We start from the raw sequence: 17779 nt of genomic DNA, 5'->3' as shown, positions 1-17779 counted from the left end.
AATTGAGGCATTTCACTTCTTTTTACTTAATATAATGTGTTTCACGAACGTCGGATTTTTTAACACCAAACCAAATCAATTGCGTCGGATTTTTAAATTTATACACTAAATCAATAAAATTCGGATTTTTCAACCTCTGATTTTCTCGGGTTATTCGGTTTTCTCGGATTTTTTTGGGGTTTTTTTCGGAATATTCTTGATACAAAACATATAACTTTTACTTCAAATATTTCTTTAGTTCTAGTAAGATACAACTATATAATTAAGGTATTTCATAAGAAAATAACATAAAAGTCAAAAGAATGATGACATTGTATTAAAATATTCAACAAAAAATAATAAAATCGGTTAAAATAAATATTGCTAATTAATAAGTCATAAAGAAAATGATCATAATCTAAAAATACTAAGTCATGCTAAAATAAGTACGGCTAATAAGTATTAATTACATGACAAGAAAAAAACTTAAGTTATGTATTTTCACTCTTTAAACCAATTATGCAAAACTAAAGAATAGATATCCAACATTATTGTCATTCCTAGTGGTAAATTGATTTTTCTTTTGTTAGTATTAGTGTTAGGTTGATTTTGGTTTGGACTTTATATGAGTTACTAATATCCATAGGATATAAAACTTATTGACATTCAAAATTCTAAGTTCAAGCTTGAATAATATGATAATAGATAAAAAAAACTATGCAAAAATTTAAGAAATATTTATAAATTACATTACAAATAAATAGTTTTATGTATAAAATAATTTAAAAATTGAATACATGTAATGTCGGGTTGGTTTGGTTCGATTTGACTTTTTTTAGCTAAAATCAAACCAAACCAATTATGGTCAGGTATTTTTTTCAACACCAAACCACTAGTCGGTTTTTTTTCTCGGTTTATCGATTTGGTGCGATTTGTCGGTTTACTTTGTACACCCCTACTCACGTGTACCTCTATTTCATTTTTTAGTTTTAGCTAACTGTATTTAGAGCTTTTTAAATGGAGGAAATTAGTTAAAAGGGGTCTTTACAAAAATAATAGAGGTATATGATCCTCATATAACCTTCTATATACCTGGGCAATTCTGACATAACACAGAGGTGATTTATTATATTTTGTAGAGGGTCACATATAAAATACGTGGAACAAATTATTCAAACTCATTTATTGTTATCCATTTTCATCTATTAGTTTGCCCCTTCACGAGAGGAAATGAAATCTCTTGCGCTCTTACAATTTGAATAGAAAAAAATGATTTTTTTTAAATTTCTTATGTGTAAAATATGAAAATTATCTTGTAAAAATGTCATAAAACTAAAAAATGTTTGTAATGAGCTAAAAAAAACCATTCCTCCCCCTTCACGAATGGTCTTGTTAATTGATAGCCCACGCCAAAAAAAAAAGGTGATTACTTGTGCAAGGTGTGTCCAAACGGATCCTCCAAGTGTTTCTGCGGGTTATGTTCATTCTAATGCATCCCTATGTTTGGGGAATGCAACAAATTCTTACCGAACTTGTTCGAATAGCCTTCACATTATGAAACTATTAATTTACTTAAGAGTCATTTGAATAAAAGATTATTATACATCACACACAGACGGATAAAAGATAACAATTCGGAATTTCAGTCAAAGATAAAAGAAAACTCGTTAAATGAAAATACCATGTGTACAATCGCGTCCAACCAAATTTTCACAAAAGATAATGATACACTGAAAAAGTCTTGGACAAAAGTAGTTGTCAATGTTTCCCTTACCCTATACTAGCCCTTTATGGCTTTATCTGCTAAAAAAATGAAAACATTTTACTGGGTTCTCTAGTCCGGTCTGACAGAACTAACATAACTTTATCCAAGTCTTGAAATCTCATACATATACAAAGTACATGGAGCTCAAAAGTACTGGAGGACTCTACTCCCTATCATTTGTATTGGAGCTTGCAACCAAAACTTTAATAACGCAGTTGCAAAACTCCCCTAGTCCACATTACATTGATATCACCCTATTATTTATGTATATAATATACAAAGTGCCATTATGCATCAACTGATTGTGAAGATGCCAAAAGACCCTCCTTTTGTTGCTCGAACTCTTCAAAAATGTAGTCGGGTGAGTGTCAGATACTCCAAATGTAGTGTATTTTTGGAGAACCGGACACGGGTGCGGCAACAATTTTGGAAAGTCGGAGCAACATAGTTTATAACTAGCTTCTTGCTTCAAGAAGTGCTTCTTTTCCAGACCCATTACCCCAAGCTTTCTCCTTCCAGATCCTCTCCATTTCTTCAAATGACAAGCCCTTGGTCTCTGGCACGAACACCGCGACAAACACAAATGCCATCACCGCTATACCAGCTAGTATCAAGAAAGTAACACCCGTGCCCGCTGCCTCAGCTAAGGATAGGAAACTCTGGGCCACTATGAGATTTGATATCCAGTTAACAGTAGCAGACATGCCACCACACATTCCTCTGTAGGACTCAGGGTATATTTCGGAGTTCACTGTCCATGGCACAGGACCCATACCAGGTGCAAAGAAAGCAATATAGAGGGCCAAACCTATTACGGCAATCCAACCATAGGCCCCGACACTGCCTGAAGTAGATGACTCTAAGATGAATGCTACAGCAAGGAGAATCAAGGATACAATTACACCAGATAAGCTTGTCAATGCCAACTTTTTGCGTCCAAACTTATCAATGAGGTAAATTCCCACTATAGTACCCACGGCATTCATTAAAGCAACAATGAGAGATAGAAGTAATGCAAGCTGATTCGACTTAAACCCAGCCATCTGCACAATTGTTGGACTGTAATACATAACTGTGTTGATGCCTGTGAACTGCTGAAATGCCTGCATATTAAAACAAGTGATAATTATAAACTAGCAATTAGCACTCATTTCCAACGATCAACAATGACCTCCCCATGCAACTGTGGAAAAAGGAAAAAAACAAAAAAAGGTGTTAGCAGTTGGCTTTTTAAGTGAACAAAAGAAAAGAGTATACAATTTGCATAAGTTCTCCAGTGAAAATCAAATTTACTTCCAAAGGCTCCTGCAAGCACCATCATCATGTTGACGGGCCTAATTGAATTCAAGTTAAAAGATAAATCTTTATGTGCAGCATGCTTGAGCTTGAAGCTCAAAGGAGATCCCCAAGTGAGAAAACCAAATTTATGGCCAAATATAGCATTACAAAAAATAAGAAGACAGTGCAGGGGAAGCAACTTCAACTTAAAGATTGGTACATAAGACTGTCACATCACAGAAGTCGAAAAAGTACCTGCAGTCCAGCTCCAGCAAAGAACGCAAGTCTGATCTCTTTCTTCCTAAAAACATCCAGGTAACTGATAGCCTGCTTTCTCAAGCGTTCTTCCTCTAATGCAGTAGCAAGCTGATCAAGCTCCTCCTCCAACCGATAAGGATCATAAATCTTAGCTAGAACAGCAGCAGCTTCAGATTTATCTTTCTGCAGTGGTTTTTTAAATTAAAATTGTTTTTTACTGACAAGCATCTTGCCACAAATTCTGCATTGACTACGTTTCTTTTGAGCCGAGGGTCTATCGGAAACAGCCTCTCTACCCCATAAAGGTAGAGGTAAGGTCTGCGTACATCCTACCCTCCCCAGGCCCCCACTTGTGGGATTACACTGGGTATGTTGTTGTAAGCATTTTGCCACAAATTAAGAAATTGCACCTTCATGTAAAGCCATCGCGGAGACTCAGGTAAAAATAGCATGAGAACAAATTGAATAGCAGCAGGCGCTCCCGCCACTCCAAGCATCCATCTCCAAGTCCCCGGTATCTGCTCAAGCATTCAAGCGCAAAGGAAATCAACACAAACGCTAAAAGATTTTCTTAAGCTACACACAACAGCATTCATGCACTATCAGTCAGATGTTAGTCCAGTACTACCCACAAAATAGTGATTATTATTAAAAGCAATCAGTGATTGCCAATCACTATCAATTTAAAGAACAAGCTGGCTAAAGATAAGGAAAGAAATACTCCGAACATACTCAGACATGAACAAATTTAAAAGAAAGGTGCGCCATCACTTAGAATATACAATAAACTCTCAAACCCATTTTAGTTTCTTAGAACACAAAAAGTCCATGTGCGCCCAGGGTAGAATTAGTAGCATACCAGGGACGACAACATGACTTGAATCTAAAACACTAGGTTAGGTGAAAGGACAATGCAGCCAAATAAGGTGACTAACCAACCCGTGCTGTTTATCATACTAAAGCTTATACTAGAAGTTAGGAGAAGTAGTAGTTAGCTAGTTGCAATGTATGCTCAAAGTCAGGAGTATCTCTAACCACTCACCTTCTGTGAGGTCTTCTAATTAAGGATAACTCCTAAGGGTTCCGACAATTAAATTACTCTACCAAAATGTAGACTTTAATTGTTATATGATTCACATTTCAATGCTCATAAAAAAATAAAAAAATAAATAGAAAGCAATTTTATGATGTTCCAACTGGAACTTTGCAAAGGTTACTAAAATCCACGGGAAAATTTCCAAATTAACTTCCATGAATTAGTTGGCAGTGTAAAAATCAGAAATAGATGCCACTTTAGATGAAAACAGCTAGATAAAAATATCCACACAAATCACAAGAAACATAGGTGAGAAAAGAATAACTCCTCCACTGATATTTACTCATTGCAGATATTGTAATGCAAGCCACATATTTTATCTCGATCTGCCTCTCCAAACTGCACAACAGGAAACCTTTCATGCCAGGAAGCATTATAATAAACACAAAAAGAATGTATAACTATTTTTGTGTGCTCTGTGTGGGGAACAGATTAAAAAAACCACAACAAATGGACTGACGCAATGCCTCCATTTGATCTAGTCATAGCTTATGACGGGAGAATTTTCTGCGAGCTAGTAAGCAGTTTGACTTTCTCGGTAATGTTCTTCAAGTTAGAACTTGATCAGCAGATCTAAAAATGTAAGCAGTTCTTTCCCTAACCCTATCTGCTTTTATACGGTGATAATTCATATTTAAATGTACGCACATGACTAAATACAAGTCCTGCACCCCCGCCCCAATAATAGTCACTATAGGAATTTCAAGGAGACAACCAAAGCAACAAACTAAATAATAGTACTCACTCTGTTTCAATTTATGTGTTTTACTCTCCTTTTTGGTCTGTTTCAAAAAGAATATTACTTTCTATATTCCGTAACTCTTTAACTTCATCGTTCTACGTGGCATGTTCAAGAACGGAATATTCAAAAAGCACTTAGCTACTTTATACACATCTTTCGAGTTAACACCAGAGATTCAAAAGTTTTCCTTAGTTTCTTAAACTCAGTGCTCAGTCAAACTAAGACACATAAAAAAATGAACCGGAGAGAGTAATATTTAGATCACAAGCTCGACTAATTTCCTAAGCCCAGCTCTTTCTTTGAACATTTTAAGCTTTTGATTTTGTCAAATAATCCCTCTTGTCCGCATGCAACATAAGATTTTGCTCATTTTAAGTTATATCAAATAATATCAAGCTAGAAAATGCGAGAGATGGGAAGAAATATCTAACCTCTGTGAAAGCAAGATTCACAAGGTAGGAAAGAAACTGTCCACCCGTAATCATTAGTACATTTGTGCTCACAAGGCCCCCCCGAATTTCTGATGGCGATGCTTCAGCGATGTAAACAGGAGCAGTGACAGAAGCAACACCAACTCCCAAACCTACTAAGAGTCGTCCAAGTATAAGAATGTATGGATCCGGAGCTGCACCCATCACCACAGATCCTAGTACGAAAACAACATCAGCAGACAAAGTAGCTTTCTTTCGTCCAAAATAATCATTAATCCAGCCCCCAGCAGCAGCTCCAATCATCGCACCAACCAATGCCATACTGACAATAGTTTCCTGCAAAATCATGAAGCAAAACTTTTAGGGGAGAAAAACCAAATTGACCAGAAATAGGAGCACCTATTACGTGTTATTGACTCACTGCAGAAATGGGGAGAAGGTGAGCAATTGAAAGTCCTATTTATCGTAAAATTAGCAAAAGGCAGCATTGGTAATAAATTTGGAGAGTAACGAAGTAAAGCACAATTGATAGCTGATAAATCACATCCCGTGTTTGCAGCATCACGTCATTTTGCATCACAGTTGTCTCTTCAAACAAGTTACCATTAAAACAATGTAACTGACAAGATGACTCAAATCAACATCCTTTCCTCAGAAACTAAGATAAACAATCTGTTATTACCATATCATCTGTAGAGTAACATTTGAGCTCCAACCTCACCCATCCCCCGTCCCATCCATAATTTTTTTTATAATTTCAACAAGTCATACGATAATGTTGGACCAGCTTTTGCGCTCACAAGTTCGTTATTTCCATCACTTTTTATTTAATGGTTAGGTCCAGATTCTACAATAGAGCTCAGAATGAAATTGGTTATTCATGTACCTGTAGGAAACTGCTTTGATCAACTTCGGGAAATTCATCCTTAATGTACAGAAGTGCACCAGATATTACTCCTACAGCCAAGTCAAAGATATGTGAGATAGTTAAATCAAAATCAGGTTACATAATTGATAAAATAAGTTGAGAAAGCAAATGCAATCAACTTTATAGCTTTTACAAAAGAAATATAATTTACTTTGGGGTCAATTTTCATGAAGATTCTTGCCACTATCTTATTCCCATGTCATACACACTTTCATGATCTCCCAAAAAAGGTAAAGAATCATTGTCAATTATTCACCATACACTACACTAACCCTATTTTTGTAATTCATAATCCATCAAATCTGTAGGTGGTTAGTTTTGAGTTGTAAAAAAAAAAAAAAAAATCAAATCCACAAATTGTCAATTATAAATTTCTTATATACTAATGTGACAAGAAACAGTTGCAGTTAACTAAACATATCTAATGGTTGTCTAGTCACCAACTCCATGTCTATAAATAAAAAAACAGTTGAATGACTAGAGCCCACGTACAAAATAATAGTATGCCATCTATATAGGTTAAAGAAATCTCACGAGTTTTATTTATTTGAAAAAAAAAAAAAAAAAACTGTTCTTATCCAAACAGAGCCTCAACTTAAAACAAAATATTTGTTAGGCTATTGGCTGGTTTTTATCCACGAATTTCAAATCTACATGTACAAATCAAATCAAAATCCAATCATAATACTATATCAGTAGATTAACAAAATATGTTTTAGTAGTTTACGTATATTTTTTTTTTTAATTCCGTGTCAAATCAAAATGAGAGAACAAATGAAAATGGGAGGAGTAGTATAGTATGCAATTAATTTGTACCTGTGTCGTAGCCGAAAAGGAGACCACCAATACCAGCAACGAAAGTCAAACCCAAAACATAGGGATTGCTGAAGTAAGTAACTTTCCTATCATTAGCATCCAAGTACCCTGAACTTCCCGGTATTGAAACTATCGTCATTATCTTCTACTCCCAATGATTATTTCAATCAAAAAGCTGTACAGTTTCAAGCTGAGATCATAAAATTCCAAAGGAAATAAATCCCAGAAAAGTGGGAAATGCCAGATTTTTGGGGCACTTAAAATCTAGGAAGGAATGGTTCTTAGCTTAACCAAATGAGCTTTGAAGGTCAAAATTGGGAAATGAAAATCCCAAAAATGGATATTATGGTTGTTTTTAGCTCCTTTAATCTAGCAAATGAGTTTTAGAAATATTGATTTTCAATTGACGGTTTTTCTGGAGAAAATAATACTAGGAACAAAGATATGTAAATGTTTAATTAAGAAGAGAAATGAATGATGAAAAAGAAGGGGAATTGTGGATGGGTTTTAAAAAGAGTTTAGCTTAGAAGACTCTAGATAAGACCACCAACCAGTGAGTCACCCACCGATTAGATGTCTCATGAAATATATGGTAGCATTAATCGCATGCTTAAAAACAAGGTTTAAATTTTTAATATACTCCCTATTTCATAATAAGTGACTTTTCAAGCCCATATACATTCCTTAAAAAGTTTCTCACTCCTAAAAGAGTAAGAGTATTTTTATTAACTTACCTCTAATAGAGTTTTACTACTTTCTGAAAAAAAAAAAAATGAATCTTAATTATTTAAATAAAGATAATCTTAAAAGAATTTTTCCAAAACTTTCTTAAAATTTTAAAGCATCACTTATTTTAAAAAAATTAAAATACGTAGAACATCGCTTACTAAGGAATGGAGGGAGTACATAACAGCGTAATCAGTAAATTTTATTTATATTTTGAAACTGCGATTTGTTCTAATTAAATACATGAACACATGATAAATCATTTTTATTAGGCGACACATTTAGTTCAAAATTTGATAAACCTTTAAGTGTGTTCCCAAGCACCGATTATGTAAATAAGTTAACCACTTAAAACATATTCTGTTCAATAATTACATGCATTAGCTTCTCTAAACCGTAAAACCTCCGGCATGTTTCAGTTGATGCCGCCATGTATAATTAAAAAATGCATATTTTATGTGGTTAACGTAATTACCTAATTAGACGCTTGAGAAGACACACAATAGTTTTGTTATATCCCGTATTTTTGCATATTCGGAAATTTCGAAATAATTTTTGACTTGTAAGAAATAAGGCCATATTTTGATTTTATTATATATATATGTGTGTGTTGTTCGTGAAATGTTGATGTGAAAATATGGAAGAAGGCCAAGAGCAAAATTGAAAATTTTAAAAATTAGTTTCGGGAATTACAAACTAAGACCCGTAATTAATTGGGCTCAACGAAATAAAGAAAAAGAAGAAAATAAAAGGCCCAATCCACAAGGTGTGGCCGGCCATGGAGGAAAATATAGGGCCCAAGCCCATAAAATTTTAAAATTCATGTATTAAAAAGGGAAGGGGCCACACTTAGACCATTCACTAGAAGCTTCAAGAGAAAGAAAAAAAAAAAAAAAAAAGTCAGAGAGAGGAGCAAGAAGGCCATTCGGCCATAGTAGAAAAAAGAGAGAAAAAAATTTAGCCATCAACCTTTGACCCAAAGATCCTAATTTTCTAGTATTCCTACTAAGCTCAAGACCCTCTTCGACGGGATATAAATTTTGAGGCAAGAAAGTACTTTTTTTTAGCAAGTGGAAAAAATGAAAAAGGTAAGAATTCTACCCTTTTATGTTATGGAAGATTTATATATGTTATAGTGAGTAGAATTGAATGAAAATCATGGGGTTGTGTGTGTTGAGTGAGCCGTGTGGGTGTGTGTGAGTATATGTGGCCGTGTGATGTTGTTATGGTGAGGAGAAGATGGATTAATTTTATTTAGCTTGTTAATTATGTGGTTGTGGCCTTGTGATGTAAATGGAAGACCAATGGTTCAAGTTGGCATGAAAATTTGGTTGTAAGTTGTTGTAGGAAATTATGTGATCAAATATAGTTTTTATGTAATTATGGAAATGGAATTGCTAAAGTATGAATGGTTGTTGTTGTTGATGAAATTGGAAGAAGAAAATGCGACGTTGTGACCTTGTTGCATTTGTGGAGATTTCTAATGGAATATGGTGTTAGTGGGATTGTTAGATATTTTGTAGAATTGTATGAAATGCTTTTGAATTGTATTTGAATGACCTTGAATTAGTAGTTGAATTGAAAGTTGATGAACTATGTAGAGAAGAAAGTTATTAATGTTAGAATGCGTTTAAATTGATTCTTGATGACTATTATTATGGTTGTTGGTATTGTTGATGTGGTTGTTGATGAATTTGACCGAGTTAAATTCTCGGGGATGGTGAATTTACAGGGGAGATGCTGCTGAAATTTATGTAGACAAGTACTAGTTAGAATTGGGTTTTTAAGTACTTGTAGCTAATGTTTGGTAATTGATAACGTTATTGTAGATCTTGGAGAGCCCAAGACTTGAGTCGAGATTTGTTTAGCGAGTGATCGGGATTTGTTAGCAAGTGATTGAGGTATGTAAAGCCTACTGTTCCTTCTTTTTGGCATGATCCTTTTTGGAATAAATAAAAATGTATATGTATGCTTATAAAGAAAATCCTATTCTTAGAGCCACTAGATTGACTAACATTTTTGACCTCCATAAGCTATTCCATATGGCTGGATACATATTTTATGATGTTCAAAGATTCTATTTGTTATGCTCCGAATGTCGTTCGAAAGAAAAACGAGAAGACTAAAACCTTTGATGAATATTTCGATATGAAAATATGGTCTTAAAGTCCCCATTTGATTTGATCCATAATGTTATCCGCAAGTTTCCTAGTATGAATATGTGATCCATAATGATGTCCGAAAAAAAAAATTGATATGGCTTTTGGATACATATATTTTGATGCGTACATATGATCTTAAAGGCTCCATTTGATTTGCTCTATAATAATGGTTGAAAGTTCCCCTAATATGAATGTCACTTGAATTTCCAAAAAGAGCTTCTGAAATGCTTTTAGAAAGTTCTGTACTTCAAAAGTTTGTAACTTTCGTATACTAACTCCGATTGACCCGAAACTGATTTCTGAGCCTTCGGATGCCGTAAATACATTTGTTCATTGAACTTTGAAATTTATTTATTTATTTATATGCATATGGTTTCCGCACTACTCCGCTCATGCCTACTACTATGACATCGTTCGCCGGTTTCCGGGCCGGTTTTGTGATCGTGCGTACTATGTTATATTCGGCAGTATGATGTGTTACGGTTCCCGAGACCTCGCCATAGGGCCGGGTACGGCTTATATACGGCGTTATGATGTGATATGGCATATGATATGCTCTGATGTTTGATATGATATGATGATGTGATATGTTCGGGGATTGTACAGAGATTTGAAACCTTCTGGAGTATGATGTGTTGTGGCGCCAGCGTCGGAGTGGCGACCACGTTCCTGAGCCTTATGCATGATTTTTATTTGCATTACATATGTTTTTAAAACAGGTTTGATATACTGATTCTGTAACCGCTTTCTATACTCCTTATTTCAGTTCTGATTTGGATTACTGCACTTCCTGCTTTACATACTCAGTACATATTTCGTACTGACCCCCTTTCTTCGGGGCTGCGTTTCATGCCCGCAGGTACAGACGTTTGTTCTGGTAACCCGCCAGTGTAGGATACATTCTGCTACTTTGGAGTGCTCCTTTGACTCGGAGCCCATACTTTTGGTAAAGATCTTTCATTGTATATGTCTCTGTATATATGTATGACTATCTGGGGTATGGCGGGGCCCTGCCCCGTCATATGTTTCTGTTATGGTTTGTAGAGGCCTATAGTCATATATGTGGGTCATGGGTCATGTTTGTTCGTTTGTGATTATGATCTGCGTCTTAATGCGGTCCCGTTTGCTATTACGGCCAAAACGGCCCATATGTTTGTATATGTGTGTATATTTGGGGCGATGTGTATTCCGCCAGCCTACAGGATTTGATATGATGTTTCTGTACGGGCGACCGCTTAAGATGATGTATGTTCTCAATATTTGTGCAAAATAACGTATGCTAAATTTGAATAAGTCTTCGATATATCGATTTGGTAAGTTTGAATAAATCTTTGATATGTCGATCTGGTACGTAAGTCTGTTTGGGTGTCCAAATAGGGCACCAGTCGAGGCCCACGGGGCTGGGTCATGACAAGTTTTTTCAAATTATGACTCGAAATTGTCTGATAGGAACCCTTTATTGTGTATTCAGTTAAGTGTTTAAATGAAATTTACTAATAATTTTAAATTGTTAATTTATATAATAAACCTAAAAACAATAAGTATAGAGCATGAGTTAGTGTTTTCATTTTGTTACAATAAAGAAATTCTATTTTGGCTTAAAAAATATTATTTGTATTGATCGAACACTAATATCAGTACACAAAAATGTTTAATTAACAAGCTTTTAAATTTACTCAACAACCCCTATTTAATGCAATATCAATATTTAACAATTAATAATGTTTGTTATTTTTGTTTTTTCTCTGTTGACTTTTCTATCTTTTTACCAAATTAAAAAATAGTGAACCTGAATTTGCATGAAGTCCATGAACAAGTTAAATGAACTTGCGTAAAGCGTGAGAAATCCATGCCAAAGGTAGAAGAAGCAAAGGGAAAACGTTGAGCACTTTTTTTCTTGAAAAAGTATATGAATGATTGGACATTTGGACGGGACTCTCACGGGGCGTTTGGTGCATGATATAAGCTGAGATATTTCAATATTAATTTTTTGTATCATATTTGATATAAAATATAAATTTATTTCAGAATAATTTTATATCTTGCACCAAATTCAGTATAAAATGAAGCCCAAAACTAATCTTGGGATATCCCACCTTATCCCATCATAATTGAAATTATTTTATCCATCTTTCAGATGGGATAATTAGTCCCAGGACTATAATCTCAGGATTATAATATCGGGATAATCTAGTCCACGTACCAAATGACCCGTTATTGTGTCTCATTAGCATCTTAATTGACACTAACAAAATTTTTGCATTCTAGCAATTGTTCAGTGGGTTCTCGACTTTTTTGGCGTTTGAAAAATATTTAGTTGAAATAAAAAAAATGTTATAAAAACATATTTAAATTTGGTATTTGAACATGAACTTTTCTTAGACGACGAATGTGTTTGGTAGGGAGGAAAACATATTTCAAAATTATTTTTCAACTTTTTTATGTTTAGCTGGTGAAAATGTGCCTCTGGAAAGCAAGTTCATAATAGGAGTAGAAAAAACAAGTACAATTCAAGCTTAGTGTCTCCTCTCCATCCACACAACTACCTCCAACTCCAACTCCTCCCCCTCCCCCCCGCAAAAAAAAAAAAAAAAAGAAAACTGCGACACCTAATCCCCATCCCCCTAGAAAATAAGTAAGAAATTAATTTATTTTCTAACAAAATATTTACTAGGAAAACATTTTCTCTCGTAACAAACACCAGGGGCGGATCTATTAAGGGTCGTGGGAGTGCCACGCCACCCGCAAGCTTCGCCCGAAACCCTGTCTATAGATACATAAATACAGAACCTATATACAAATAATTAAAGTGGCACCCTGAGAACAAACTGAGTCCTTGTTATCAGTGGCAAAAGGCACTCCTTTCCTCCGTGAGGTCGCAGGATCGAATCCATAATTTGCTTTAACTTGCTGGTGCAAATTGACATTAGCAACGTGACTGTACAAAACAATTCCCAAGTACTTTATATTCTCTTTTCTTATTTCTATAATTATTGTTGACTTACTTTCAATTAACAATTATCGTTGATTAGTTTAATTTATTAATCTTTGACTTTTTTATTTCTTAGAGTTGAAAATATAAATTTCCCTCTGTTCTCTTAAAAAAAACAACGGAAAAAGGTCAAATATACACTGTACTATTAGAAAAGGGTTAAATACAGACGCATATCTGACCATTTTCCGAAAATACAAACCCTCTCTTCTCAAGTACCATCAAATGAACAAACCCTCTTCATTGCCCCAAAGCTAAAACCCCAGTCGGCTCCATTGATATTTGCCAAGAACATCTTCTTCTCCGAGCCACGATCGCTGCTTCCTCCATTGACCCATTGTAAGAATCTCTTGGTCTTTCTTTCTTGATTTCTTTTGAGTTTTTTTTCTTACAAAAATGCTTTTTTGTGTTAAAGTTGTAATCTTGCTTGTGGGTCAAATATACACTGTACTATTAGAAAAGGGTTAAATACAGACGCATATCTGACCATTTTCCGAAAATACAAACCCTCTCTTCTCAAGTACCATCAAATGAACAAACCCTCTTCATTGCCCCAAAGCTAAAACCCCAGTCGGCTCCATTGATATTTGCCAAGAACATCTTCTTCTCCGAGCCACGATCGCTGCTTCCTCCATTGACCCATTGTAAGAATCTCTTGGTCTTTCTTTCTTGATTTCTTTTGAGTTTTTTTTCTTACAAAAATGCTTTTTTGTGTTAAAGTTGTAATCTTGCTTGTGGGTTTTGTTTAGTTATGTATAAAAGTTGTAATCTTGCTTGTGGGTGTGTACAGTTTTGTATAAAAGTTGTAATCTTGCTTGTGGATTTTGTACATTTATGTATAAAAGTTGTCATTTTGCTTGTGGGTTTTGTACATTTATATATAAAAGTTGTAATCTTGATTGTGGGTTTTGTACATTTATGTATAAAAGTTGTAATTTTTCTTGTGGGTGTGTACAATTTTATAGAAAAATTGTAATCTTGCTTGTGATTTTTGTAGAGTTATGTATAAAAGTTGTAATTTTGCTTGTGGGTGTGTACATTTTTGTAAAGAAGATGGGTCTTATTTTCGTTAGTAGAACTGAGATTATATATTGATAAGAAGGGCTTATTTTTCGTTAGTAGAACTGATATTATATATTGCTTTAAACAAATGTTACATCGGAAAGACGAATAACCCGAATCAAAGCCTGAAAAGACGAATAATCCGACCTGAAGTCCAAATTGACTGAATGACGCATGGCACCCGGAAACTTCAAATCCTGGATCCGCCTCTGACAAACACACTCAAAAATTAAAATTTTATTTCAATATTAACCTGAAATACTCTTTAAACTTGTTTTTCGACTATCAAATTGTCTATTTATGACCAAATTAGCAGTCATAGCTGCCAATTTCCATGGAAGGATCTGGACTTCTCAGGACAGAGTTGACGGTGAGAAACGTGAAACGCATGTAACCTTATCACTATTTCTTCATGGTTTGGTAATTTATCCTTTTTTCAGCTAATCCTACGTGTCTTTAAGATAAACATTTGTACATAAATGTGAGGTTAGTACAGCTCCTCTCACTTGCTGCTGTTAAGATAATTAATATACTCGCTGTATTATTGGTCCCAGCTCATGTCCTTGTAGTTAATTAGTGGCCATTATTAGCGCGTTATTATACGTAATCATATGTGCTATGATGATTAATATTAAGTGGCTAAAAGTAGCTCGTGTACGCACCAAGTTGAATTCGAATTGCTGTTCTACTGGATAATTTCGTGATTAGCGTGCTCCCAAAATTAAAATTATCAACTTTTTTCCTGTTTGTTTGTGGATTTATTAAATTATCTTATCAATTTAAATAATAATACTACTGCCATATGCTTGTTGAAGCACGGCAAACGGCAAAGCTTTATATCATATAAAAATAAAACGGTATAAACAAGTAAGTACGAAAAAAAAATGCGACATAAAAGTTGGTGTTGAGCCTTGAATTGATTTACATGTAGTTCAACTGTTTTATCGGTAAGGCTTTAGTCCTATTCCGAACAGTTTGTAATATTTATTGTGTAATGTAAACGAATATTTTGACTTGAATTGTAATTAATGCGAGAGAGACTAAGGCTATGTTCCCCGTGTTGATTATATATTATGCTTCATGTTTCAATGTAATATACTTCTAATGGTTGTCTGAGGGTATGCACTCGATCTCTTAATGTTTCCCAACAGTTAGACCGTATTTTCTCTTTATGATTTTTCTAAATATAAAAGAGTTGAAATCGAAGAGCGACCAATGATGCCAATTAGACTTGTTCTTATTCCTAAGTTAGTTTATTAAACGAGGGTTAACGCCCCGAGTCATTGTTATTCAATCTTACCAATGCTAACTCTTTTTTTTCTCAAAAAAAGTTAGTATAATGGCTTAGGCTAATGCTTGCAATCCAACGATAAAACACAAATATTGAATAAATACCAACAACCATTATGCATATATCAATAGTAGAAACCTATTCACACAATACCCATCATAGGGTCCGTAATCTTAGAACTAAAATTAGCTACTCATCATTTTGTTTAATAATGAAAGCTTAAAAGGTGACATAATATACTTACAATAGTAATACAATATGGAATGAGGGTGAAGTTGATGCCTTAAATGCTCCAACAACTTCACAAATATCCAAGGCTTAAAGTTAATGCTCTCAAGAAGCTGAATAATTGCTAAAAAACCTAAACTTAAGTATTTATAGGGCCAAAAATCGCGCCAAAATTTTGGACAAAAACACCCTTCGTGGCATCGTTACGGACCGTAACACGGGTTACGGTCCGTCCTTTGTCAGGTTGCTATTAGGTCAACCGTTACGGCTTCTGACGGACCGTAACACAGGTTATCCAAACAATACAAATGTCATTAAACCACAACAACCGATACAGTCTATCCAAACATTCTGTTCATTAATACAGTACAATACAATACAACACCATACGGTACCCTGCCATACTTTACATTAACGAATCACGGGAAACAACCATCCAAACAGAGGGTTAGGAACGCGAGACGTTTCGAATTAGACTTTATACGTATTTTCCCAAAATCATTAGACTTCTATTCATGGATGGTATTTATGGGATGGTCAATTCAACCAGTTTTATAACGTACAACATTAACCAAAATTGGGTCCATTCAATGTTACAACATGAAACAATATTGGCCATCTTTTTAATCTCACGGAACCCACAACCCATATAAATAAATCTCTGCAATGTTCTACTCTATTCAGCTTTATTTTTCTCAATCACAAAATATGCATAATATTACATTAGCAAAATTTATAATTTAGTGATATCGATTAAAGCATCTCGCACAACAAATAAAAATTGAAATCCTAACTATTCTCCATCTTCCTTTACTTTCGTTGCCTTTCAATGTATTATAATTTTAAAAAGAAAAAAACTCGATGATATTTACAAACATGTTGGTAAGATCCTCAAATTCTTTTTAGTATATCTACTTCGTTTCAATTTCAAATTAGTTACTTATGTATGCGAATCGATATCTATTTCTAATTTTGTATTTTTCATATCAGGTTTGATATCTGTTATGAAGTCCGATTAATTTAAATTCGTGTTAGAAAATTTAACTTATTTCTACTTTAAGTACTTTTCATTCCAGGCTTGATTTCCGTTATAAAGTCCGACTAATTTAAATTCGTGCTAGAAAATTTAACTTAAAAGGTATAGTGCTCTCTATTAAAGACAATTTCATATTCAAAATTCGAATCAAAATCTATAATTGAAACTCTAATAGTACTTATATTCAATCATAATCTTTGGTGGTTCTTTTTTCAATATATTCGAAACCAATTTCACTAACCCACGAAAATTAATCTAATTCAAGTTGATAAGATGTTTTTCATGTGTCACAATACATTATCTTAGATCTTTAGTGTAGAACATTATTTATTAATATGAAAATTTGAGTAATTAATTCAAATTTCAAAGTCCTAAATAATTCCCACGGTTAGAAGGTGAGAAAAGGATGAAAATGGTCCCTTAACTATGATAGTAGGTTCAAAATAGTCCCTTAACTATGCACTTAACGGTTTTAGTCCTTTAAGTTTGTTACAAGTTAACAAAAATGGTCCCTTAACTATGAGAGTAGGTTCAAAATAGTCCCTTAACTATGCACTTAACGGTTTTGGTCCTTTAAGTTTGCCATAAGTTGACAAAATGGTCCCTTAACTATGAGAGTTGGTTAAAAATAATCCCTTAAGTATGCACTTAACGGTTTGATAATGTCAGAAAATGATGTCTCGAAATACAAAGACCGACGGACTCTATCGATTAAAACTGAGGGAATCCATCGACTAAATAAAATACACTAGACTTTAGAAATAAATTAGAAATAGCAGAAACTAAAAAAGTTGTCACTACCAAAAACAAGCGAAAAAAATGGACGGAAACCGATGGATAAAATCGAGGGACACTATTTTTTTTTTTTATTATTGTTTTTTACGAAAACCAACGGAAGTCCATCGGTTATTTTTGAGGAAAAATGCGTAGAAGTCCATCCTATAACCGACTAACGTCCGTCGATTTTGTCCCGAGTTATTTGACCGATC

At 34.2% G+C, this 17779-nt stretch overlaps 1 protein-coding gene and 1 long non-coding RNA gene across 2 annotated transcripts; one reads left to right on the top strand and one right to left on the bottom strand.

The window, feature by feature from the left end:
* Positions 1-1664: 1664 nt before the first annotated feature.
* On the bottom strand, positions 1665-7845 carry LOC132603306 (inositol transporter 1). The gene is made up of 6 exons (XM_060316306.1): positions 7294-7845; positions 6436-6506; positions 5550-5885; positions 3691-3798; positions 3278-3463; positions 1665-2847 (listed from the first exon to the last, which is right to left on the bottom strand). Exons 1-6 carry the CDS (start codon positions 7430-7432, stop codon positions 2200-2202), a joined length of 1488 nt encoding a protein of 495 aa, XP_060172289.1. The 5' UTR covers positions 7433-7845; the 3' UTR covers positions 1665-2199.
* Positions 7846-8874: 1029 nt separating this feature from the next.
* LOC132603300 (uncharacterized) lies at positions 8875-11484 on the top strand. The gene is made up of 4 exons (XR_009568100.1): positions 8875-9107; positions 9849-9920; positions 10788-10900; positions 11041-11484. It is a non-coding gene; the product is annotated as an uncharacterized LOC132603300 (long non-coding RNA).
* The last annotated feature ends 6295 nt before the right edge of the window (positions 11485-17779 follow it).

The sequence above is a fragment of the Lycium barbarum genome, chromosome 1 (assembly GCF_019175385.1).
Source record: "Lycium barbarum isolate Lr01 chromosome 1, ASM1917538v2, whole genome shotgun sequence".
In the NCBI taxonomy this organism is placed as follows: domain Eukaryota; kingdom Viridiplantae; phylum Streptophyta; class Magnoliopsida; order Solanales; family Solanaceae; genus Lycium; species Lycium barbarum.
Note: the sequence above shows the minus strand (reverse complement) of the source record. Positions and strands in the feature narration are given on the sequence as shown.

Bases quoted from the DNA above. Each gene is read 5' to 3' on its own strand.
- LOC132603306 (XM_060316306.1), bottom strand. From the start codon at position 7,432: ATGACGATAGTTTCAATACCGGGAAGTTCAGGGTACTTGGATGCTAAT. The intron at 5,886-6,435 runs GTACATGAATAA...ATGATTTTGCAG, and splicing joins ATCAAAGCAGTTTCCTACAG to GAAACTATTGTCAGTATGGC. The intron at 3,464-3,690 runs GTGCAATTTCTT...AAACCACTGCAG, and splicing joins CGCGATGGCTTTACATGAAG to AAAGATAAATCTGAAGCTGC.